This window comes from Copadichromis virginalis, linkage group LG23 (genome assembly GCF_057382275.1).
Source record: "Copadichromis virginalis isolate Kocher_CV1m ecotype Utaka linkage group LG23, C_Virginalis_male_GT1.1, whole genome shotgun sequence".
In the NCBI taxonomy this organism is placed as follows: Eukaryota; Metazoa; Chordata; class Actinopteri; order Cichliformes; family Cichlidae; genus Copadichromis; species Copadichromis virginalis.
Genome location: NC_140639.1, coordinates 8,070,650 through 8,094,255, shown reverse-complemented (window position 1 = coordinate 8,094,255; position 23,606 = coordinate 8,070,650). Strand labels below are relative to the sequence as shown.

The 23,606-nt window shown below is 41.0% G+C and overlaps 4 protein-coding genes across 8 annotated transcripts; 3 read left to right on the top strand and 1 right to left on the bottom strand.

Annotated features, from left to right (window-relative positions):
• Positions 1-64: 64 nt before the first annotated feature.
• On the top strand, positions 65-7,744 carry pak2b (p21 protein (Cdc42/Rac)-activated kinase 2b). 2 transcript variants are annotated; one of them, XM_085449594.1, is made up of 15 exons: positions 65-322; positions 1,220-1,530; positions 1,634-1,740; positions 1,873-2,023; positions 2,164-2,195; positions 2,286-2,399; positions 2,567-2,699; positions 2,814-2,877; positions 4,069-4,117; positions 4,995-5,107; positions 5,204-5,321; positions 5,428-5,527; positions 5,616-5,812; positions 6,394-6,531; positions 6,639-7,744. In XM_085449594.1, the coding sequence occupies exons 2-15, from the start codon at positions 1,344-1,346 to the stop codon at positions 6,723-6,725; spliced, it is 1,590 nt and encodes a 529-aa protein (XP_085305720.1). In that variant the 5' UTR covers positions 65-322; positions 1,220-1,343; the 3' UTR covers positions 6,726-7,744. The 2 variants fall into 2 exon arrangements, with proteins under 2 accessions (XP_085305720.1, XP_085305719.1); XM_085449593.1 differs by having other exon boundaries at positions 1,190-1,530.
• Positions 7,745-8,049: 305 nt separating this feature from the next.
• rpp21 (ribonuclease P subunit p21) lies at positions 8,050-9,552 on the top strand. Its single transcript, XM_085449603.1, has 5 exons — positions 8,050-8,200; positions 8,327-8,427; positions 8,939-9,021; positions 9,151-9,285; positions 9,448-9,552. The coding sequence occupies exons 1-5, from the start codon at positions 8,144-8,146 to the stop codon at positions 9,543-9,545; spliced, it is 474 nt and encodes a 157-aa protein (XP_085305729.1). The 5' UTR covers positions 8,050-8,143; the 3' UTR covers positions 9,546-9,552.
• A 74-nt stretch (positions 9,553-9,626) lies between these two features.
• aqp12 (aquaporin 12) lies at positions 9,627-13,180 on the bottom strand. Its single transcript, XM_085449601.1, has 4 exons — positions 13,120-13,180; positions 10,604-11,220; positions 10,318-10,434; positions 9,627-10,239 (listed from the first exon to the last, which is right to left on the bottom strand). The coding sequence occupies exons 2-4, from the start codon at positions 11,196-11,198 to the stop codon at positions 10,079-10,081; spliced, it is 873 nt and encodes a 290-aa protein (XP_085305727.1). The 5' UTR covers positions 11,199-11,220; positions 13,120-13,180; the 3' UTR covers positions 9,627-10,078.
• Positions 12,710-22,940, top strand: slc35d1a (solute carrier family 35 member D1a). Of its 4 annotated transcripts, none has more exons than XM_085449595.1 (12): positions 12,710-13,216; positions 13,525-13,558; positions 13,662-13,748; positions 14,387-14,454; positions 14,566-14,637; positions 14,756-14,824; positions 15,059-15,161; positions 15,815-15,907; positions 16,453-16,520; positions 16,743-16,821; positions 16,905-16,987; positions 21,533-22,940. In XM_085449595.1, exons 1-12 carry the CDS (start codon positions 13,107-13,109, stop codon positions 21,636-21,638), a joined length of 972 nt encoding a protein of 323 aa, XP_085305721.1. In that variant the 5' UTR covers positions 12,710-13,106; the 3' UTR covers positions 21,639-22,940. The 4 variants fall into 4 exon arrangements, with proteins under 4 accessions (XP_085305721.1, XP_085305726.1, XP_085305722.1 ...); XM_085449600.1 differs by lacking the exon at positions 12,710-13,216 and adding an exon at positions 13,262-13,365; XM_085449596.1 differs by lacking the exon at positions 12,710-13,216 and adding an exon at positions 13,372-13,444.
• The last annotated feature ends 666 nt before the right edge of the window (positions 22,941-23,606 follow it).

Below are 23,606 nucleotides of genomic sequence, written 5' to 3'. Positions count from 1 at the left end.
ACTTTTCAAAGTAACTTGCCCAACACTGGTTTTCACACACCATTCATTTGAAACATTTTATTGAACAGGCCAGGGCTGGGTCGGTAGTTCCGCTTCCCCTTCGCCATAGCGGAATTATCCAAGGGCCGAAAAGATAGAAGAAAAGTTGCACTGTAAATAGTTGGAATAACCTTTGTACTAAGTTATTTATACGCCGGCTGTACCACCGGGGAGCCCTTGTTACGGGGGAATAACTTTTAAAGGATATACAGACGTTTTGCACACCGTCGAGGATCGTTCTGGACTGAAGTTCCAATCAAGTTTAACTGGTGTGGATTCTCCGGTAAGCTTCTCTGCTCCTGCGTCGCCTTCTTTAGCTAAATAAAGCTCATTTGTGCGGAATAGTTTGTGAATTGGTATGTTTAGTGATTTCTAAAGCACCGCTTAACAGTGTTATTTTTGGCGGATCATGGGGAGGAACCTTCAAGCTTGGTTGTCAAGTTAGCGTTAGCTGAAAGCTCTATTTAAGGCTTGCAGTCGCTGTTATAGCTTGCTAATGTTAGCTTCTGGCTAGCACACTTGTTGGCCAAGTAGTTATCCTAGCGTTAGCCCGCTAGCCGCCCCTGTTGTTACTCTCTTGAAGGGCATTTTGAGTAGACATTACAGTAGGAACACCGTTATATGGAAATATGTGGGTCATTCATGAGGTTGTGCTCGTACTTTATAAACCTTAAAATGAAGAAAGTAGGTGCAAGCTTTTCATTTTTGTGCACTAGATAAGGAGCAACTTCGTTCTTTGATTGTCATCTGGGCTCCTCTTCCACCTTTCAGATGTTAGAATACGAACTGATTATTCGAGTTAGTCTGCTGTGTATCATGCTTATGTTTATTCTTGGGTACCCCTGTCGACTCTATGCGCAGTTAACTTTGTAAAGTTGGTGCAGCAGGTCTCTGCAGCAGCTTTTTCACAAGTACAGAGAAAGTGTGATGTCTCTGAAAACATGTCAAGCTTTGTGTAGGCTTTTCTGTCTGCTCAGGGTTCTTACGAAACATTACACCTTCCAATGTTCCTACTTATTGAACCTCTGTAGCAAATTTAACTTATTATTTTATTATAGAGGGTGCTTGCTTTCTTGTCACTACACCCTGTTGTATTTCTAGCTTTATTACAGCGTAGTTATACTCTTTCATATATCTGTTTTTTATCCAGGTACTTCTTGGTGTTTTCTTTCTCCTGCAGTGCATGAACACACTAGTGTCTCATGCTGATGTGAGCGCCGCCTTCCTCCCTCACCACTTACTATCCTCACACGCTGTATTCCTGTCCCGGTTAGCCCTCTGAGGCTTGTAACCACCTCCTGGCCATGTGTGATAACGGAGATCCTGAGGATAAACCCCCTGCCCCTCCGGTCAGGATGAGCAGCACTATCTTCAGCACTGGCTCTGGCAAAGACTCACTTTCGGCCAACCACAGCTCTAAACCGCTGCCTTCTGTGCCTGAGGAGAGGAAGCGCAATAAGATCATCTCAATCTTCTCTGGGGCTGAAAAAAGTGAGATAAAAAGATTAAAAGTTTGGCCTAAAATAAGTTCAAGTCTAGTGTTTGTAGCGAGTGTTGTCCTGGTCAATTTGGATAAAGGTTCATTTAATTTCAGGTGGTAGGAAGAAAGATCGAGACAAAGAGCGACCAGAAATCTCACCGCCTTCAGATTTTGAACATACCATACATGTTGGGTTTGACGCTGTAACAGGGGAGTTCACGGTGAGTTCGCTGTTTGGTTATTTTCATTTTTCACTCACTAAACTCTGCTCTCTTGTTACCAAAGCACAGCATGTCCTTTAGATTAGAGCTTACATTATTGGACACATTTTCCTTTCTGTTTTTAATACATAGGGTATGCCAGAGCAATGGGCTCGACTACTCCAGACGTCAAACATTACCAAGTCAGAGCAGAAGAAAAACCCACAGGCTGTGCTTGATGTCCTTAAGTTCTATGACTCTACAGGCAACGGTCGTCAGAAGTACCTCAGCTTCTCATCCTCTGGTGAGAATGTTATGTTTTTGGTACCCTATTTAGGGGTAAACTGATCAGTGAGTGTCACAGCTTAATGACACTCAGACTTTAAGTTTTAAATTGACTATACCTCCATGGTTACTAAAAACACACTTTTTTTAAATTCACAGAAAAAGACACATTCACAGTAGGGCCTCAGTCTGTAAGTATCTTGGGACTTTTAAAAGGTATTTTTTTATGTATTTGTTTTGTCTAATACATGTTAACAAAATCTGCTGTGACTTTATACAAGGCTGCCAAAAAAGGCACTGAACCCTCATCTCCAAACATCAAGGACATAGATGATGATGACGATGATGAAGCGCCTCCACCAGTTGTGGCACCAAGACCAGAACACACAAAGAGTGTAAGTCACCTGCCAGATGTTGGCCTTACTGCGTAACGATTATTATCAGAATTCATTATAAGATATTTTTATTTCAACTTCTAATTCTAATGATTTTGTTTTTCCTTTTTTAAATAACAATTTAAAAATAATCTTAATCTTTGGCTAATGTTTGTTGTATTTTGCAGGTATATACTCGCTCTGTCATCGACCCCATCCCTGCTCCAAGCACGTGTCCGGACGGAGATGTGGCCTCCAAGGCTGCAGACAGGCAAAAAAGGAAGGGCAAGATGTCAGACGAAGAGATCATGGACAAACTGAGTAAATTTTTCTTACTTCATCATTAGTCTCGCATAAATACAGTAGACATAATTCATTTTTCCTGTCACTTCCATTTGCCATTTTCTTTTAACACGTTTTAAATGTGGTTTACAGGAACCATAGTCAGTATTGGGGATCCCAAGAAGAAGTACACCCGATATGAAAAGATTGGCCAGGGGTGAGTTACTTTTTATATTACAGTTTTAATTGTTTATGTTATAAAACAGGCAGTTGATTTTCAATCTTTATTGTCCAGACCTAAGTAAATATTTACAGCGAATAGCCTTTTTGATATCAGATTGTAGGGCTTGATCAATATTATCCATTTGCATATACATAACATTTCGAATGACTGAAATGCAAAATAAGAAAGTGAGGAAGCGATAGGCAAAACACACTTGGTCCACGTTAGTAGTGCTGATACTGAATAGTTTATTCGTCAGAGGCCGCTCTACAAGTTTCCTCTTGGGAGCAAGTGTTTGGAATGCCACAAGCAACGTAAAGGAGTAATTCACATCTGCTTGTAGCTGTATGAACAAGTTTGTTTTTAAAATGGACTGTTATATTATCTTGGCAGGGACTGATACATTAACTAATAAATAACAATGAAAGTTTGTTTGCTGTATCTGAAAGAAACGGTATCAGTTGATATGCGATATGAGATTTTTAAATCACCAGAGATTGGTATTGTTTAGTCTCTTGTAGATACTCACAATAGGAGGAGCTGAGTTTTAAACTGGTGAAGTTATTTACTGGCAAATTTTGCCAGGAGGGCGGTCTTGTCTGTAACAGTTTCACCATTTCTAGTTTGACAAGTTCTTTTTTTCTGTTGTGAAAAGGCCCTGGAGCAATGTTACCATGAGAAAAAATAGTAGTAGACTAATAACTTTCATTATTAATAGCAGATGTGTCATATTATTAATGTTGATTAATATGTTTAATGTTTTAAAATCCCTTGTTTCTCCAGAGCAGGATTTTTAAAAGCTTTTTCCAGAAGGTGTTATAAAAACAAAACAGTATAGCAGTTTGACTCTGTTTTTACTTCTGATCATCCCACCCAAAAACAAAGTGAAATTTCACAACCAGCTTTTAGTTCGGAGAATCTTCAGCATCGGGTTTCATGTCAAAGTTTAGTTTATAAGATTGACAAGTTATTTATAAGTTACACATGAATACTTGTTTTTCTCAGGTAGTACATTCCTAATCAAGATGTGATTCCTCTCAACTCATACAAACATAAATTCTCTTCAGTATTACTGACCTTAAGTAAAACATTTAGTGAGTAAAAATGCATTTGAAGAATAATTGTGAGTATATAGTTTCTTAGAATATGTGTTGAAGTAAATAAATAATCTTCCTCTTTTTACAGGGCATCAGGAACAGTATTCACAGCCATTGATGTATCCACAGGACAGGAGGTAAAGACTAAATCAGTAATGGACTAGGTGGTGTCAAAAAAAAGAAAAATAATATGGATCATAGCAAGCGGGGCTGAGTGACAAGCTAAAGCCATTTTTGAAAGGATTGGACTGCACCTTTTGTTTATTTTTTATTATTCGCTTATAAAAATGATTGTGAGGCAGCTGGTAGTTACTAAAAAGATTATTTGGGTGGTAATACGTAGGTGCACAGTTTTAGTTTATAGTGAGCAGATGAACACTGAACATGTTGTAGCTAGAAAGAGCTTTTAGGGAGTTTTACTAGAGAGATAACATGGTGAAGGTGTTCAGGTGGTACATTTGAGACGTTGCTGTGGAGTGAAGTTTGTAATGATCTGGGTTGCCAGGAATTTTGTAAGTGTTGTGAGTAGTTGGCTGTGTAGCCAGAATAACAGGGAGACCCATCCAAACAACTTTAAAGTGAGAACTGCAGTGCATTGGGTCTCCATCAATGCACCTGACAAGTAGATCTGATGAACGATGTACTTTATTTATCCCCAGAAATGATAAATTATTGTGTCATAGTAGCCACAAATATGAAAAACAATCTAGCTCAATAAAAAACAAAGTTTTATTATTTTAATTGTAGCAAACAAAAAATGAAGAAGTTGAATTAAGTTAAACTGAGCAAGAGCTATCTGTTATGCAACAAGAAGTATCTAAAGTCCAGCATCTGCACCAACCACTAAATCCACTAAACTGCTTAGAAACTCATTTTATCTCTTAAAGGCATATGCGTATGTGTTTTTTTACTTTGTCTTTCATAGGTTACTGTGTGACGCTTTACATTAGGAGGAAACATTTTTGAACATTTTTGAGTGAACTAAAGGTCATATATGTTTTTTCACACTGCCAGGTCGCCATTAAACAGATCAACTTACAAAAGCAGCCGAAGAAGGAGCTGATCATCAACGAGATTCTAGTGATGAAGGAGCTCAAGAACCCAAACATTGTCAACTTTTTAGACAGGTGAGAGTGAACGTAAACCTACAGCCTGGCAGGTTTTTAAACTTTTTTACAGTACTTTTTGTCTGATTGTTCACATGCGTTTGTTTTATGTGCCAGTTTCCTGATGGGGGAGGAGTTATTTGTGGTGATGGAATATCTTGCTGGTGGCTCGCTGACAGATGTGGTTACAGAGACCTGCATGGATGAGGCCCAGATAGCTGCTGTCTGCCGAGAGGTACGTTACATTTTGCAGTCCTGTAAAACAAACTGACCCCCACTTTATGTAAAAGGTATAATAAAAAACGCCATCTTTCCCTCTCTCAATTCTTTTTTTCACCCAGTGTTTACAAGCATTGGATTTCCTACACGCAAATCAGGTCATCCACAGAGACATCAAAAGTGACAATGTGCTGCTTGGGATGGATGGTTCTGTCAAGCTGAGTGAGTCCTGTGCTGTAATTATGATAAATATTGCATTGTTAAATCCTTCCGGTGTAAATTGTTTCACTCTTCTTCATGTCTTCGACAGCCGATTTTGGCTTTTGCGCCCAGATCACTCCAGAGCAGAGCAAACGCAGCACCATGGTAGGCACGCCTTACTGGATGGCTCCTGAAGTGGTGACCAGAAAGGCTTATGGGCCTAAAGTAGATATTTGGTCACTGGGTATTATGGCCATTGAGATGGTTGAAGGAGAACCTCCCTACCTGAATGAGAATCCACTACGAGTGAGTGCAGAACACTTTCACACATTTTAGTTTAGACACCTTTAATATAGTGTAGAGCAGCGTAGGGAAATATATACCATTTTTAAATGAAATGTTTCCAATTTATTCATCTGTACAGTGTCTACAAGGTCACAGTAAATCACTTAAAACTGAATCGGTGATTTGTGTCTGTCGGACTTTTGGTGTAGTTAGAAAATAACTGTGGGCCATAGACTCCCATGATTCAACAGAAAAGCAGGATAAACACTTGCCTTTGTTTATTTTTAACGTTTTCTGATTTTACACCCTGCTCCTTTTTACCACTATAATGAACTTTATTACCCTATATTTCACACTTTGCTTTTTCTGACTTTGTCGCTCTTGGTCTGTTTACTTTATAAGTGACAAGCTTCACTTCTTGTGTGGAATGTGCTCATGTGGATTGGAATATCCCCAGGCAAATATAGAAAGTTGTGCAGCATTAACTTTTGTAGTACATTTCCCTCTCAGCCAGTTTGACTTGATTCATTTCCTTTAAGTGTGTTGTTTCCCAAAACTCTGCTTTTAAAGTTTTTGTTTGTTTGTCTCTTCCCCTTTGGCAGGCATTATACCTAATTGCTACAAATGGCACACCTGAGCTTCAGAATCCTGAGAAGCTGTCTCCAATTTTCAGAGATTTTCTAAACCTGTGCCTGGAAATGGATGTAGAGAAAAGAGGCAGTGGCAAAGAGCTCCTGCAGGTTACAAACGATTCCAGTTATTGGCTACTCTTTGAACTCTTCAGTGTTTTACTATATTTGTGTTTCAGGCCAGTAATATTCTCTTTTCACATCCACATCTTTTTCAGCATCCATTTTTGAAGCTGGCGAAACCCCTCTCCAGTCTCACACCTCTCATCTTGGCAGCCAAGGAGGCCATGAAGAGCAATCGTTAGCTGATGAAAGTAGCTATCCTGCCTTCCCATGCTGTGCACAGATATGTGCCAACTATTTAGATTTTGTGCCAGACAATAGGCTGAGAGTGGTGTGCCACTCTTGATGCACCAGCCTTATAAGCCCTGACAAACCTCACTGTGAAGAAGACCAAAAATCTAGAGCACAACCCCACCGCTGTCCATATGAACTCTATTCATTCTCAGATGTCAGAAGACAAGTCAAACTCAAGTGCGTAGTATCAGAGTCGGGCATAGTTAATTTTGTACATCAACTCTTCTGGTGATAAGTTAGGGCTAGGCTTGTATTTAACTTGGAATGAAGAAGATGCCTAGTTCTACTTAGTTTTTTTTAATCAACTGCCTTAAACAAATGCAAAATGTTGCCTAATGTATTGTTGATTGTCTCAGTGTCTCTCTTCCCGTGATTTTTACTACCTTTGTAATTGATCTTTTCAGCTTGTTGGTGTCTTAGTTATTTTGATACTTGAATTTTATGTTTGTCCCCCTTCTTGTCACATATTGTCTCATTCAGTGAACACTTGTGCTATTTCCACATCCACCCATTGTTTAAGGACATTTCTTTTATTGGTTTTATAGGAAAGATTTCAGTGGAGTCATCATCATGAACATGTGTTGTGATTATGTCGTTCTACATTTGTTACACACAACAGAGCTACTGTACCTGTTCTTCCCCTGTATCTTTATAGTCTCCTGATACCAGAGGCGCACCTTACAGGTAAATTAAAATGTTAGATTGACAGGGTTTCTACTTTCTTCTCTGTTGTTATTAAAAATGAGTATTGTATGTTGAACTTTGTCCTTTGTGTTCGTGTTGACTAAACAAATGCTCTTGTTTTTCCATGTGTATATTGTGTACTTAACTAGTTTGAAAAACGTGACCATATGATACTGGTTGGATACAAAGGCTGGTAAAGACAATTTGTTAACGGTTTCTCTTCTGGACAACTAACAACTTTGTCTGCACACTCAAATAAATTCAACTGTTTTTACTTTTGTGATTTGGATGTGAATGTGATTGATGTGTAAAGAGATCATCCGTTACTTCTTAAACCACACAAAGTCAAAGTAGTATAGAACAAGAATGACAAGCCCTGCAATTAATTGGTTGTAGAATCAATGAATAATTTCTCTGTGATATCGTTTGATGTTGATATAACTAAACTACAAAGATACAAGATGCTTGTCGGGTCTTTGAATGGTTGTAGACAGTTAATTCCTAATCGGATGATTTTGTATTTTTGATTTTCCGAGGTGTGAATCACGTTGTGTGCCTTTATTTTGAAGGATTAACCCGGAAGTATATCAGTTGTAGCTACTTGCAGAGGGTCATACTGCTGTGGTTAGAAGTAATCCGCTGTTACTATTAGGGCTAATTTGTTATCTGACTTTTGTGTGTAATGGCGCTCCACTTGAAAGACAAAGAAGCTTACCAGAGACTGAACTACCTTTACCAGGTTGGAGAAAGTTTTAGTTAATTATCGTCACGATGCTTCCAGCTACAGTCACATGCTACATAAATGCTAGCATGCTCTCTGTTTTGAATGTGGTCGCTCAGCTGGTTTCTTACGTTTTGTCCACAGGCTGCACATTGTGTTTTAGCTCAAAATCCGGAAAATGTGGAGCTGGCTCGTTTCTACTGCTTCTCACAGAAGACGATTGCAAAGCGTCTCGTTCTCAGACAGTAAGTTGAGATGATAATCACGTGTACTTAAATACTGATTTTTAACAAATCCCGTTGATCACATTGTCTGGGGAGCAAAAGAGTAATGCAGGATATTTCGGCGTGCCACAGAGCTCCCTTTAGATCAAGTATTGAACTACTGAGATGAAAATGTCACAGTTAAAAAAAAAACAAAAAAAAACACAAGTTATTGAAATAGTGTTAAATATACGATACCGTACGAACTACACAAGCACACATAAGGACCAGAGATCGTTTAGTGGGCCCTGTGCTCACAGACCAGCAGCTCAGTTGGCATTTGTCTGGAACATCTGCCACGTTTACCCTGCTGTATTAACAAATGAGAGCAGTCTCACACTGACAATGTGTGGACAAGTGTTATGATGTTAATGTGTAGCTGTGTGAAGATTCACATATATTTACATGAGACTGGTCTAGGAGCTGATGGACAGTAGTAAAATCAGAATGTACTTAAAGATGGACTAACATTTTAATGTTTCAATATATGTAGAGATCCATCGGTGAAGAGGACATTGTGCAAGAGGTGCTGCTCTTTGCTCATTCCAGGTGTAACTGCTACAACAAGACAAAAACGTAAGCCCCTATTATCTTTCAATCCCTACTTAATGTAGGCTGTCACTTTCTTGTTTCAGAAATGGTTGATAATGAATAAATATTAAAAATTTACTTATTTATTTATTTAAACTGAATTTCTTTAATAAGGAAAAAACAGCAAGACTCGTTTTACCGTGATGAGATGTCTCAGTTGTGGACAGAGGAAGACCTTACTGAATAATCCAGATTACTGTTTATGGGCAGACCGAGCCGAGGCTCAGCTGGAGCAGCAAAAGCAGAAAGGTGACAAACTTAAAACTTATATTTAAGACGAAACATACCCTAACACAATATGGCTTATATAAGCATGCTGCCAAATTCAGTAATTAAGAAATTCATGTTTGCTTGCACGGGACTTTTATGACAAAAAATTTGTGCTGATTGTTTTTTCTTTCTTTCATACAGATTCAATCACTTCTGCTAAAAATCAGCCAAAAGACACAAAGAATGACGGGTCACAGACATCAAAACTCAGTTCTGCTCCAGGTGCTACCAGCACGTAGCAGCCATGGCTCTGCTCTATTTGCTTAAGGAAGTCAGATTGAATTTTGACATGAAATTATGCCAAACTTTTTTCTAGAGAATTTGGCTATATTCCATTCAACACAGTGCAAATGGCTTGTAACTGAAAAACTAAAAGGACCAAAAATGGTCCCAGGGCCTAAGAGGGGTTAACATACAAAGGACTGTTCTTAATAAAAGCTAATATATAGTTTTGTTGTGTCACATCCACCCACAGACTAGAGAAGGTTTTTTTTTTTTAAATGTTATTTAAATGAAATTACTTCTTTTCATTTTATTGACAGCTTGTTTGTTTGTTTTTTTACTTTTCTGATTACAAAGGGGGGGGGGGGGTTGTTTTGTTTTTTATGCTAACACTCTAACATTGCTAAATTTTTTTTCATATGTATCTTGTAAATTGTTTTTTTTTTGTTTTTGTTTTTTTCAAATAAAAACTTATGTCATGATTAAAAAAGAAACAGAGGACAAAATTTGAAGATTTTCTTTCTTTCTTTATTTTTGATAAATTGTTAAATTACAAACGTCTCTTTACAGCTGAGCACTGGTAAGTAAAGATTTGCATTTCTGCTTTGTCTGTCTTGGGCACTCTGAAACGTGTCTTCTGGGAGTATAGCAGATTCTTGGCAAAGATTCTGGGAATATGGCCCATGTACAGGAGAACAGCCAAAGTCATACCTAGAAATCAAATGTTTATTTTATGTATTGTGTTAATTTTTTAAGACCTGAAAGGACATGCACATTTAATCAGTTTACCTGTGAGAGAGCCCAGCCAGTAAACCACTGCATACTCTGCAAAGGTAAATCCAGAACAGTGGAAGGTGAGTCCATATGCCAGTGATGGATTCATGTAAGCTGAGGTATAACCTTTGGCTGAAGAAAAGAATAGGAAAATACAGTTTTCGTTAAATTTCCAGCTTTAAGTCCTCTGAACTTTCAAAGTAAAAAAAAAAAAAATGCAAATAATGGATCCCAAAAAGCAGAAGGTAAAACGTTTAAATAAAAGGAAAGGAAAAGGAAAGCCAGTTATTCCCAGGCTTACCTGAATGGGACAGGAATGTTAGGAGGACAGCAATCAGCGGCACTCGGATCAGAGCAGATCGGCGGCATAGGTTTAAGTGGATGATGTGCAAGACGAGGGCACAGGCAAACTCGGTAAAAAATCCCTGAAGCACAGAAACCAGCAGAGATGTGCTGCACTCACTGATCATCAGGTTTTTGATCATGTGCATGTCTGTCAGCTCCAGGCTCCAGTAGTATTTGGCTGCAAGAAGGCCTAGGTGAGCCCCAATAAACTGGGCAGCAACATCAAGCAGTGTGGTTACGGTGGTGGCCTCAAGCTTCATGAATTTCTGCACAGCCAGGCTGGGATTCCCTGATGCATCACCACAGATTATACCGTGTGTGAGCAATACCACAAACAGTATGGTTAAAGTCACATCAGGGCCCAAACCCCCGGCCCACTCGCCCACCTCCACGATGGTCTGCACCTCCAGCCAACATGCCACCAGCATAAAAGAAGATGTAAACTCTGAGATGAAGCTGAACCGTGGCCGTTTTTTAAGGAGAAATCGAACTGAGACTACAAAAGTCACAGCAGCCACAAAGTATCCGAGAGACGCATTCAGTCCAGACATGGCTCATGCGAGATGTCCCCTTCTGTGTTTTGAAGAAAATGAAATTAGTGAGGGGCTGAATTTACCACTGTACTCGCTGTTTGACAACGTGGCACATGCACAGACACAATTCTTATCAGAGACACGTCAGGGTTTTTATCCCACAACCACCTGCCAAAATACACAAGGGCTTTTTCAAGGTAAGGTCACGAAGCTGGCCTTTATTCAGTGATCATTTATTATCATCATTTTGTAAAAGCTCAGGTTAAAATGACTCCCCACTCTGTCTAGAAGAAATAAATATACTGTGAATTTCTTGATACTGAAAGTCTTGGGGGGTTTCTTGTTTTTGTTTTTTTATTTTTAGATAAAATTAATATATGAGGATTATACAGCTTGGAGTCTGTATAGTAAATTGAAGCATGTATTGGAGATAGTTATAATTTTTAACACTGAATCAGTGTAGACCTTTTTCCCTGAGGGACTCAAGCTACTGTGAGCTATTGCACAGAAAATACATTTTTGCAAGCAGGTTACCATAAAACCCAGATTTCATCTCCCCAGCTACCTCCTCCATCTCACCTTGGTGAATACTGAGGTGTTCCCAGGCCAGCCAAGAGATGTAATCTCTCTGTGGCAAGGGTGTACCCTGGGGCGTCCTTCCGTTTGGACATGCCTAGAACACCTCGCCCAGGAGGCATCCTGATTAGATGCCTAACCACCTCGGACGATCTGATTTCCTCGTGCAACAATAAAAGAGGGCTTTAGTTTCACTAACTATATTTGTGCTGTAACTAAATCAGCCTTTTGGGATCTTAGTAATTTGGCTAAACTGGGATATTTTTATCTGGAGAAGCTCATTCATGCCTGTTTTTCTGTAGACTGTTGCAATGATCTTTTCCTTGGCCTCCCATATCACTCCAATTGTCGTCTCCCTGCATTGGCTTCCAGTAAAATACAGAATTAAATTTAAAATATTACAGATTGTTTATACATCTTTGAATGATTTTGGCCCTAAATATAAATCTATAGTGTTTAATGTATACAAACCTAGTAGATCTCAAGGTCTGCAAGATCTGGTTACCTAGCAGTTCACATATGTACATTTCTGTTTTTTAAATGTATTTTTATTATAATTCTTCCAAACAACCCATTGCCCTGTAGGAGGCAATGCCTAGTTATAGCCTTCGTAGTTGCCACCATAAACATTTTCAATAAATATCTATTGCATTTGGGCATTTTGGAACCAGCTACCCATTGCGGTCACATCGTCTCCAACCCTAGCTATTTTGTAAAGAGCACAGCTTTAGATTCACGGTTGCTTTTAACTAACAGTGTAGCTATGCCATCGCCCTTGTTTTAATTTTTGTTGTTTTTATTGTTATTGCCGTTATTATCTTTTATCTTGGATTTTGAATTTATCTTGACTAGCTGTGGTGTTTGAAATGTGGTGAATAAATAACTTATCTCGCCTACCTTCTAATTTGTGATTGGACTAATCGCATCACATGTCAGGTTAAAAACCGGGAAGTGCCGACCTGCCTGTAAATCAGATGTGTTTGTGAAAGCTGGGGGATAATAAAGCTGCAGGAAAGATCAAATATCCGTCCGATTCTTGCTTTAAGTTTAATGCTCCATGTCAAAAGAAAGTAGAATGCAAAAAATAAGCTAAGCCTGGCTGGTGATTTCATTCGCAGTGCTAGATTTGTACAAACAAACAAACAAACAAACAAACAAAAACAAAAAAACTCGTTCATTTCATGGTTAAATTTCGTGGTTAAATTTGTTGCGCGTAATGTGATGCTCAGACTTGGGGCGGAAGTTGTGAAACGTGTGTGTGTGTGTGTAGGTGGGTGGGTGAGCCTACAGTGAAGAAGTGATGGGCAGGGGAAGAGCCGACTCTCAGAGAGGAATGAGAACTTGTCGGGGATGGCGGACAAACCTCCGACGCTGGTCGTGAAGCTGTTTGCCGCCGGGTTTTACGGTCTCAGCTCGTTCCTGATCGTCGTGGTGAACAAGAGTGTCCTCACTAACTACAGGTAACGGCATAGCGGTAACGCCTGTAACGGTTACGGTCGATAAGCTGTTTCCATGCTAGCTAACCTAGCTTGTGGAAGTTGTGCAGGCTGAGCAGAGCAGGCAACACCACGGTGCTGATTAGCCTAACGGCAACTTTTATCCAGTGATGGTAATCTTGTGGTTCACACTGCAGGGAGCCTCTCTTTCTGTTGCCTGTGTTGGGCAACATTTTAACCCTTGAGTGTTAAGTACGAGGTTAGCTTACTAACTACAGTGTGCTGAACTTCTAAAGCATTAAAATTTACTGGAGTTTCATCTACTTTTTCAGGTTCCCGTCGTCGATATGTGTCGGAATAGGACAAGTACGTGATACGTGTAACTTCTTCTTTTACGTTAACCAAGCTGACACCACACCTTAAAACCAGGCAGGTATCGACACTGATTTCTTCATGAATCTCTGTGCAGATGTTAGCCACCGTGATTGTGCTGTGGGTGGGCAAGGCTGCAAGGGTGATCAGCTTCCCAGACTGCGATGAGACCATACCTCGCAAGGTGAGATATTCTAAATGAAGAGTACCAGTCATTTATTACTAGTTTCCAGAGGTCCATATGCAGTCTGTTCATCTCTTAATAAACAGTCCAAATATCAAATGCAGAGGCCTAACATGTATAATTTGGCCAATATAAGCAACTATTTTCCCATTAATAGCATATCAGTATTGACATATATTAAAAAAAAGAAAACAGATTCATTAGAAATAGTTTAGCAGTGTCTGCAGTACCTGAAGTGACTGTGGTTTAGAAAGTATACAGAGTTATTATCTTTTAATTGGAAAGGTATAAATGTTTTTGGGCTAAATATTGAACCCCAAATTGTGTGACACATTAAGCACTGTACACATAGAGTAAGTGGCTTGTAACCTCAAAGCATTTATGCATTAAGTCAAGCTGTGTCTAACTAGATTTTGAAATATATTGCTGAAAACTAGCATACTCTATATGCATTAGATATATTAGCCTTTATTTTTTTCTTCACCCTTTGAAAAATGGCATTGCCCCCCCCCCAGAAACTGGAATAGGTCAGGTTTATGGTGATCGCTGCCTGTCCATCAGAAAATTCATTTAACCATGCTGGAGCTGTTCCTACTTAACAAAACCTCCCTATCCTTTTTTTCCTTTTTTTTTCCTAGACATTTCCTCTACCTCTCCTGTATGTGGGAAATCAAATCACTGGTTTATTTGGAACCAAAAGGCTAAAGTAAGCTCCACATTTTGTAAAAATTCACACAGTTAAAAACTATTTGGCTATTAATGTTGATGTTTTTCGTTTAATGGATTTTCTGTCACCGTTTACGCCCTGGTGCACCAGTCTGCCCATGTTTACAGTCCTCAGGAGGTTCTCGATCTTATTCACTATGCTGGCCGAGGGATTTCTGCTCAAGTAAGATCCCACACAACAGATAACCTACTTTTCTTCGCCATTTACTGGTCCTTTTTTTGTTCGGTTCCAGTTCTAAGTGGTCATATTGAATTTCTTTACTGTATTTAATTTGTGGCAGGAAGAAATTCTCCAGACCAGTTCAGCTGACAGTGTTTACAATGATCCTTGGGGCATTTATAGCCGCGAGGTAAGTTCTACTAAATCCAGGTGTGCTGGCTGTTAACCAAGATTTACCTTCACTACAAAGAGGTGCTTTGTCGGGATATAGGTCCAAGTTTAGTTGCCATTATCTTCAAGGAAGTTGTAAAGGAGCCCTGCCTAAATGCAGCTTAACTAATGTTAAATGTTAAATGTTAGCCAACTGAACACATTATTTATTTTCTTGACACTTTCGATTGCCCTTTCTTCTTTCTGATCCTAGTGCTGACTTATCATTTGACCTGCAAGGCTACATGTTCATTCTCCTGAACGACATCCTGACTGCAGCCAACGGAGCCTATGTAAAGCAAAAATTAGACGCAAAGGTATGTGATGGCAGCATCTGATGAATAGTGACCATTGTTGGGTGGGAGCTGTATTTGGCATTGAGCTGATTACGTGTGAATGTAGAGAACTCGAACTGTCCTTCAGTATCTTGCTCAAAAGAACTTGGCGTGTGGAAATACATTGAGTCAGTTCTTTTTACTCCCACTAATTTGATTAGATTAAGAGAAAATATTTGTGATTCATTGTTTTGGTAAAATATCATTGTGCTTAACTAAACATTTTTTTTTTTAGATTAGTCTTCAGATCTGTTTGGACTGACTCCGAAATGTCTTGTTTAAGCTCGTTCAAGTCATATTTAATGTCACAAGGGCAAACTGAACTACTCAGTTCTCACGTTTCTGCAAGGGCCGATCCAAATTTAGTGTATGACGCCTATGGAGCGCCATCTCCTAGGACTGAGCTCCAACTACGAGAGGGGTGTGTATGAGTGAGGGGGTGAAGCCGATGAAGCCATGTGAAACAGAGCATACACAAGAAGTCTTAGGTGGTGCCATGCATGACATCTGTATGCTACTTAGTGAGGAATGCACTGAAAGACCTGTGAATAGCACTCTGTTCTGGCTCTGCATATTACTTGTGTTTTCCTGTTGCTCCCTTCCCACCTGCTTTTCTACCCTTTTCATTTTTTCAGGAGTTGGGGAAATATGGATTATTGTACTACAATGCATTATTTATGATAATTCCCACTCTGCTGTTGGCTCATGTGACTGGAGATATGCAGAAGGTGAGGAGTTAGCATTTATTATTCTACTTCTACTACTTTAACACTATATTTGTTAAATTAATGCTTTTTTTTTTTTTTACCAGAGCTGTTATGATTTCAGTACCGACCGGTTATTGCTTGGTTTAATTCTGCATTTAAGTGAGCGAACATATGTCTAAGCATGGGTGTGTGCCGTAAATATGAGCTGTCTTTTCATTTGGTCAGTGTTGGCAGACATTCTGGGTTGCCCAGCTGGGGCCCAGCAGCCAGAAAGGCACAAAGATGCTATTATGCACCTAGCAGAGTTATTACAGCAGCATCAAGTACTTCCCTTGACTGAGCAACCACCATGGATATAAACTAAAACGCCTCAGTTTTTAGGCTGCTCACTTTCTTTAAGTGAATGCGTGACATTACACATCAAAAACCACTAATGTAATATTTTACTTTACTAATCAAACGTGTTTCAATCGTTTTTTTCTTTGCTTTTAATGCTGACACAAATATAATGTTTAATGTATTTGTTAGTTGTCAGTTTGTTTCCCATACTCTGCTTCTCCTTTCAGGCAGTGGAATATGAGGGCTGGTCGGATGCATTGTTCCTCACCCAGTTCACCCTGTCGTGTGTCATGGGGTAAGTTACAGGCTTGAGATTAAATGTGGCATGCGTGAATTCACTATCAGTGCAACATCTGGATGATGGCAAATTTCTGTGATTTGCTCTTAGATCGGTATTGCAGTCTCAGTTCTGTCTTGCAGCTTGTCTACAATGTTGCATTAACATTTTGAAATCCAATTTCAGGCTCCAATAAACGTTGAGTGATTTACAACATGATTACTTATTTATTTTTCCTAGGTTTATTCTGATGTATTCTACTGTGCTGTGTACACAGTACAACTCAGCATTAACAACTACTATCGTGGGTTGTATTAAGGTGAGCTGCGTGCTTGAGGGAACTGTTGAATACAAAACAATGCAAAATGCTCAGGTTTGTTAATGTTTTCTCCATTTTTACAGAATGTCCTGGTGACATACATTGGAATGGTACTCAGTGGAGACTACATTTTCTCATGGACTAACTTCTTAGGTTTGAACATAAGGTAAACAGATCTCATGTTTCTCCTGAATCTGAGGGTTAAATAATGTCACCCCCTCCTCTCTGATACCCTGGCATAGACCTTCCCCTAGGGGAGTGAGAACTCAGGACCCGTGTAGTTGGAGCATATTCTCTGGTAGTAGTAGAATGCAAGTATATCCAAGTTCAAGTTCAACTTTATTGTCACTTCAACCATATACAGTTTAAAAATACACAGTGAGGCGAAACAACGTTCCTCCAGGAACCAAGGTGCTACAAGACAAGTTAGTGCAAAAAAAAAAAATATATATATATATATATATATAAAACACCCAGCACGCCCCTGCGGGCGGTTTATCCTTCAAGCTCGGGTCCTCTACCAGAGGCCTGGGAGCTTGAGGGTCCTGCGCAGTATCTTAGCTGTTCCCAGGACTGCGCTCTTCTGGACAGAGATTTCCGATGTTGTTCCCGGGATCTGCTGGAGCCACTCGCCTAGCTTGGGAGTCACCGCACCTAGTGCTCCGATTACCACGGGGACCACCGTTACCTTCACCCTCCACATCCTCTCGAGCTCTTCTCTGAGCCCTTGGTATTTCTCCAGCTTCTCGTGTTCCTTCTTCCTGATATTGCTGTCATTCGGAACCGCTACATCGATCACTACGGCCGCCTTCTTCTGTTTGTCTACCACCACTATGTCCGGTTGGTTAGCCACCACCATTTTGTCCGTCTGTATCTGGAAGTCCCACAGGATCTTAGCTCGGTCATTCTCCACCACCCTTGGGGGCATCTCCCATTTTGACCTCGGGACTTCCAGGTTATACTCGGCACAGATGTTCCTGTACACTATGCCGGCCACTTGGTTATGGCGTTCCATGTATGCCTTGCCTGCTAGCATCTTGCACCCTGCTGTTATGTGCTGGATTGTCTCTGGGGCATCTTTACACAGCCTGCACCTGGGGTCTTGCCTGGTGTGATAGACCCCAGCCTCTATGGATCTTGTGCTCAGAGCTTGTTCTTGTGCTGCCATGATTAGTGCCTCTGTGCTGTCTTTCAGTCCAGCTTTGTCCAGCCACTGGTAGGATTTCTGGATATCAGCCACCTCCTCTATCTGCCGGTGGTACATACCGTGCAGGGGCCTGTCCTTCCATGATGGTTCCTCGTCTCCCTCCTCTTTCTTGGGTTTCTGCTGCCTGAGGTATTCACTGAGCACTCGGTCAGTTGGGGCCATCTTCCCAATGTATTCTTGGATGTTCCTTGTCTCATCCTGGACTGTGGTGCTGACACTCACCAGTCCCCGGCCCCCTTCCTTCCGCTTATCGTACAGCCTCAGGGTGCTGGACTTGGGGTGAAACCCTCCATGCATGGTAAGGAGCTTTCTTGTCTTTATGTCAGTGGTTTCTATCTCCTCCTTTGGCCAGCTTATTACCCCAGCAGGGTATCTGATCACGGGCAGGGCATACGTGTTGATGGCCCGGATCTTGTTCTTACCATTCAGCTGACTCCTCAGGACTTGCCTGACCCTCTGCAGGTACTTGGTGGTTGCAGCCTTTCTAGCGGCCTCTTCATGGTTCCCATTCGCCTGCGGGATCCCCAGGTACTTGTAACTGTCCTCTATGTCTGCAATGTTGCCTTCTGGTAGTTCAATCCCCTCAGTTCTGACTACCTTCCCTCTCTTTGTTACCATCCGACTACACTTCTCCAGTCCGAACGACATTCCAATGTCATTGCTGTATAGCCTGGTAGTGTGGATCAGTGAATCGATGTCTCGTTCACTCTTGGCATACAGCTTGATGTCATCCATGTACAGGAGGTGGCTGACAACTGCTCCGTTCCGTAGTCGGTATCCGTAGCCAGTCTTGTTAATGATCTCACTGAGGGGGTTCAGGCCTATGCAGAACAGCAGTGGGGACAGAGCATCTCCTTGGTAGATCCCGCACTTGATGGTAACTTGTGCTATGGGCTTGGAGTTGGCCTCTAGTGTTGTACGCCACATCCCCATTGAGTTCCTGATGAAGGCTCTTAGGGTCCCATTGATCTTGTACAATTCTAGGCATTCCAGTATCCAGCTGTGGGGCATTGAGTCATAGGCCTTCTTGTAATCAATCCAGGCAGTGCACAGGTTGGTCAGTCTGGTCTTGCAGTCTCGGCTGATTGTTCTGTCTACCAGTAGCTGGTGTTTTGCACCTCTGGTATTCTTGCCAATTCCTTTCTGTGTCCCGCTCATGTATTGACCCATGTGCCTGTTCATCTTAGCCGATATGATACCTGACAGGAGCTTCCATGTAGTACTGAGGCAGGTTATTGGTCGGTAGTTGGAGGGGACCGGTCCCTTCTTGGGGTCCTTGGGGATCAGGACCGTCCGGCCTTCAGTTAGCCATTCCGGGTGTCTTTCGTTAACTAGCAGCTGGTTCATTTGTGCTGCCAGACGCTCGTGGAGTGCAGTCAGCTTCTTCAGCCAGTAGGTGTGAACCATGTCGGGCCCTGGTGCTGTCCAACTCTTCATACTGGAGACCCTTTCTTGGATATCTGCCACTGTGATGGTTACTGGACCCTGTTCAGGGAGGTCGCTGTGGTCTGCCCTCAGATCCTCTAGCCACTGAGCATTGCCGTTATGGGTTGCATCCTTCTCCCATATGCTCTTCCAGTATTGTTCTGTCTCCAGCCTTGGTGGTGCTGTTCTCTTATTGTTCCCTTGCCACTGAGAGTACACCTTTGCTGGTTCTGTGGAGAACAGCTGGTTTATTCTCCTGCCTTCTATCTCTCTGGTGTACCTCCTCAAGCGGCTGGCCAAGGCTGTGAGTCTTTGCTTGGCAGTTTCCAAGGCCTCAGGTATGGACAGCTTGCTGTATTTCTTAGGCACCTTATTTGTCGCACCTTTCTGCAACTCCGTTAGTTGGCTAACCTCCCTCCGTGCTACTTTGATCTTGCCCTCTAGCCTCCTTCTCCATGGAGGGTACTGCCCCTTGTGGCTATTCAACTTGTAGCCAAGCATCTCACTGATCACTGCTGCCGTATTGTAGATCAGCTTGTTAGTGTCGGTAACCGTGGTTGTAGGTATTGTCCGTAGTGCTGCATTAACATCATCTAGCAGACCTTCTGAGGGTACTTCACGTAATCTTGGTAACCGGCTACGGGGGATCCAGGTTTCAAGCTTGGCCATGATCCTATTTTTCAGGTCAGTTCCTCTCGCACTCAACGATCCTTCTCCTATCGCACTTGGGGCTATGTACCCAATCTCGGGTGGGGGTGATGATATCTCCCCCCTGACCTGGCGTCCTGACTCCTCCTTGCCGTAGCATTTGTGTTGTACCTCGTCAATCTCTAGCTGTGAGAGCAGTCCCTTCTTTCGAATGTTGGAACACTGAGCTACTAGTTGTTTCGCCGTCATTGTGGATGTTGGGTATCGAAGAATCCATAGGTCCCTCATCCTATTCATGTAGCCCCTTCCGCCGGGGTTACTTGCGTAGTAGCATTCCAACAACGCCCTGTTTTCGTCCAGTAGCCCACTTTTCGTCAGGGTGCCCTGGTTCCTCAACACCTGACGCGGACCTTGTTGATCCGGGCGACGTCCGAGCCGGCATGCCTTCATATTTATCTGTGTCGCTCATGTCTGCGGTAGGCTTGCTTAGCATAGGGGGTCTAGCCTTAGGACCCTTACTGGATACAGACGCCCCAGGCAGGAATTGAACTTGCGATCCTCTGTTCCAAAGGCGTGTAGTTTAACCACTACGCTATCCAGCTGCATATATATATATATATATATATATATATATATATATATATATATATATCTCTTCTGTAAGAAACTGGTTACAGATCCCAACTATATGTAATCAGTATCTCAACCCCATACACCACAAGCGTCACCAGAGAAGTTACAGTCCATGTATTGCTAGCTAGTCCTAGAAACTGAGGATTGGGCCACTGCCCCTCTGTGAATTGCCACCTTAATGTGGCAGAGGGGTTTGTGTTTTCCAAATATCCCAGAAACTATGTTGTGAATGGCAATCTTCCCCTGGTTGGGTCTCCTAAAGGAAACTTGGAGTGGTTCAGAAAACCAATATGAGCCAAAAGATCAATGGACCAGCTTATCCTGCCTGGGACTTGGTTTCCAGGGTCCCACCATGGAACTGGGAATGGCCCACAGGGGCCTGAACAGACTTAGCCTGAAGTAGTTACAAGTCTGCCCTCCTGTGATCCCACCACCTACAGGAGGGGCTGTAGGGGTTCAGTTTTATGCAGATTGGGCAGTGGTGCACAAAATGTTACTTCTGTTGAAGTATGAAAAATCTGATACAGAATCAGAAATGAAACAGTCTGATTAAATATAGCATGATGAGCACTAGCATGATAATTCTTGTTTCTCAGTTTAAATACAAACTGTTCTCAGCATCTGTTCTTCTGGTGGGAAAATAAAAAGTTTCTGTTAACACAGATAATATTGTATTCCAGCCCTGCGGGAATTCAGATGTGTCAGCTGGATCTTATTTCTAGTTCTACAACTTTGATGTGCTGTAGCATGTTGTTTTGATACAACATTTTCATGTCACCTCTCTCAATTTTGTTGCAGTATTGCTGGCAGCCTGGTGTACTCGTACATCACTCTTACAGAGGAACAGTCCAGCAAAGCAAATGAAAACACCAAGCTGGATATCAAGGGCAAGGTGGTTGTATGACAGACACTGGATTGTTTTTTTGTTTTTTTTATTCTTATGCTGATGAACAAAAAAAACTCTATTTTTTAGTAAAAGTGTAATTTATGGAGTATTTTGGCAGTAAAGGCATGGGATTGGTGGGAACAGTGTTTCAGACACTTCCGCAGTGTGTTTTTGTGGAAATGGAGCAGTACCATTGCCATGCCTCTCTGCTGCTACCATGGTGACGAAACCCTCCCAAGTGTTTGTAGGTTGATTTTTAGATAAGCTTCTTTGTTGTTTTCTTTTTTTTTATGTTGTATTTTGATACTGTTCTTGTGAGCTTTGAGAATAAGGGAACATTAGGTGAAAAATATTTATACAAACATTTGATATTTAGACAGAACATTTAAAGTTAAATGTTGAGATTATGGAACACAGGCGCGATCAGCTGGTTTTACACATTGGTGTGTACTTATGAGTCAATGGGAATATTAAGGAAGTTATTTAAAAAGGCACAATCCTTGTTCTTGCCTTTCAGTTTTGCTGTTTACAAGGAATGTAACTATAGATGCCTTTCTGAGCACAGTGAGATGCACTGACACTGTCATTTTCCGTTTAACTCTTTGTCTCCATACTTTATTTTATTTTTTGCGCAAACACTGTCACACGCTTGTTAAAGACACACGTAACGACACTGACCGGACCTCATCCTTCAAAACAACTAAAGCGGATGGGCAGCAGGCCATCAGTTCTCATCAAGGATTGTGGCTTTAAATAGTATCGCCTTCTTTTTTGGGGTGATAATTTGAGATGACAGTTTACATTTTGCTCCTTCAGTATTAGAGAAAGTTTGTTGTGGACTCTTAAAGCTGTAACTGGTTCTCTCTATGCAGAATTAACAAACAGTATATATGGTTTGTTATTTGTACAAGGGGATCATTCGTTTGTGTTTTTTGACAAAATGTGATCGCACTTTTAACTGAGGTAGCATCTGCAGAAGAGTGACTAACAGCCACGCCTCCTGTTACAGTCATTGAGATTAATGTATGTTCCTGAAATTTGTTTCAGGGTTTTTATTGTTGTTGTTGTTTTTTTAAGTACTATGAGAGGAACTCTTTTTTCCCCTTCTTTTTTCAATTATCAGGTACAAGTGTCTGCTTTTAAAAAAAAACAAAACATAAATATCATCAGTTTATATTTATTACTTTTTTTTTTTAGACTTATTAATTTGTAGGTGGAGTGGCTAGTGAATTGTAGATGCTGATCACATCTCAAACACAGTACCCATGATCTTGTAGCTGGAACACAATGTATTTTTTACATTAAAAACTCTTGACTTAATGCAGTGGTTGTTTGCATTGCTGTAATGTCATTCCAGCATCTAACAGAATGTTCAGAGTACACACTTGAGTGTTTTGTAGGATTGCGTGGTAAGATAGCATTTATGCTGAGTAAATGTTCAAAGTTATGATGAGTTACTTTACAGTCTTTGTACTTTTCAGACTTTGTTACTCCCTGGTGGGGAAAGTGCCACATTGATTACAGCAATGCAGGATGAAAAGACTAAATATCTGCCAGTTTACCTCACAGGTTGATAAGTTATCCTCCAAGGCTAAGTCCAGCTTCTCTAGTTCAGCTCCAACCAGAGACTCTTAGCTGTGTGCCTTTTTATGACACACCATAAAAATGTTAGCCAAACTGATGTTTTTTAACATCTGCATCATTAGCATTCCCTGTTTAGCCAGATTTTGTGTTTCTAAAGTAAAAACATTTTCTAGTTTCACAGAAACTATCAAAAACAAGTTTAAAAATGTTGATGCTCACTCCAAGTAAATTCAGCGCGGCTCTATAACTGACTGTTTAAATATTACGTTTCCAGCTCTTCACAAACTACAGTAGCATGATGGCGCCCCCTTCTGCAACACCTTTAATAAAATGCTGTTGGCTCACTTTTAAAGTTTTATACTAGATAATGTGCACTGAGATCTACTCTAAAACACTGTTTTC

Bases quoted from the DNA above. Each gene is read 5' to 3' on its own strand.
- slc35d1a (XM_085449595.1), top strand. From the start codon at position 13,107: ATGGCGGACAAACCTCCGACGCTGGTCGTGAAGCTGTTTGCCGCCGGG. The intron at 15,908-16,452 runs GTGAGGAGTTAG...TTCTCCTTTCAG, and splicing joins TGACTGGAGATATGCAGAAG to GCAGTGGAATATGAGGGCTG. The intron at 16,521-16,742 runs GTAAGTTACAGG...TATTTTTCCTAG, and splicing joins ACCCTGTCGTGTGTCATGGG to GTTTATTCTGATGTATTCTA.
- aqp12 (XM_085449601.1), bottom strand. From the start codon at position 11,198: ATGTCTGGACTGAATGCGTCTCTCGGATACTTTGTGGCTGCTGTGACT. The intron at 10,435-10,603 runs GTAAGCCTGGGA...TCTTTTCTTCAG, and splicing joins AACATTCCTGTCCCATTCAG to CCAAAGGTTATACCTCAGCT. The intron at 10,240-10,317 runs GTAAACTGATTA...TTTGATTTCTAG, and splicing joins CTGGCTGGGCTCTCTCACAG to GTATGACTTTGGCTGTTCTC.
- rpp21 (XM_085449603.1), top strand. From the start codon at position 8,144: ATGGCGCTCCACTTGAAAGACAAAGAAGCTTACCAGAGACTGAACTAC. The intron at 8,428-8,938 runs GTAAGTTGAGAT...CAATATATGTAG, and splicing joins AAGCGTCTCGTTCTCAGACA to AGATCCATCGGTGAAGAGGA. The intron at 9,022-9,150 runs GTAAGCCCCTAT...TTCTTTAATAAG, and splicing joins TGCTACAACAAGACAAAAAC to GAAAAAACAGCAAGACTCGT.
- pak2b (XM_085449594.1), top strand. From the start codon at position 1,344: ATGTGTGATAACGGAGATCCTGAGGATAAACCCCCTGCCCCTCCGGTC. The intron at 1,531-1,633 runs GTGAGATAAAAA...ATTTAATTTCAG, and splicing joins CTTCTCTGGGGCTGAAAAAA to GTGGTAGGAAGAAAGATCGA. The intron at 2,700-2,813 runs GTAAATTTTTCT...TGTGGTTTACAG, and splicing joins AGAGATCATGGACAAACTGA to GAACCATAGTCAGTATTGGG.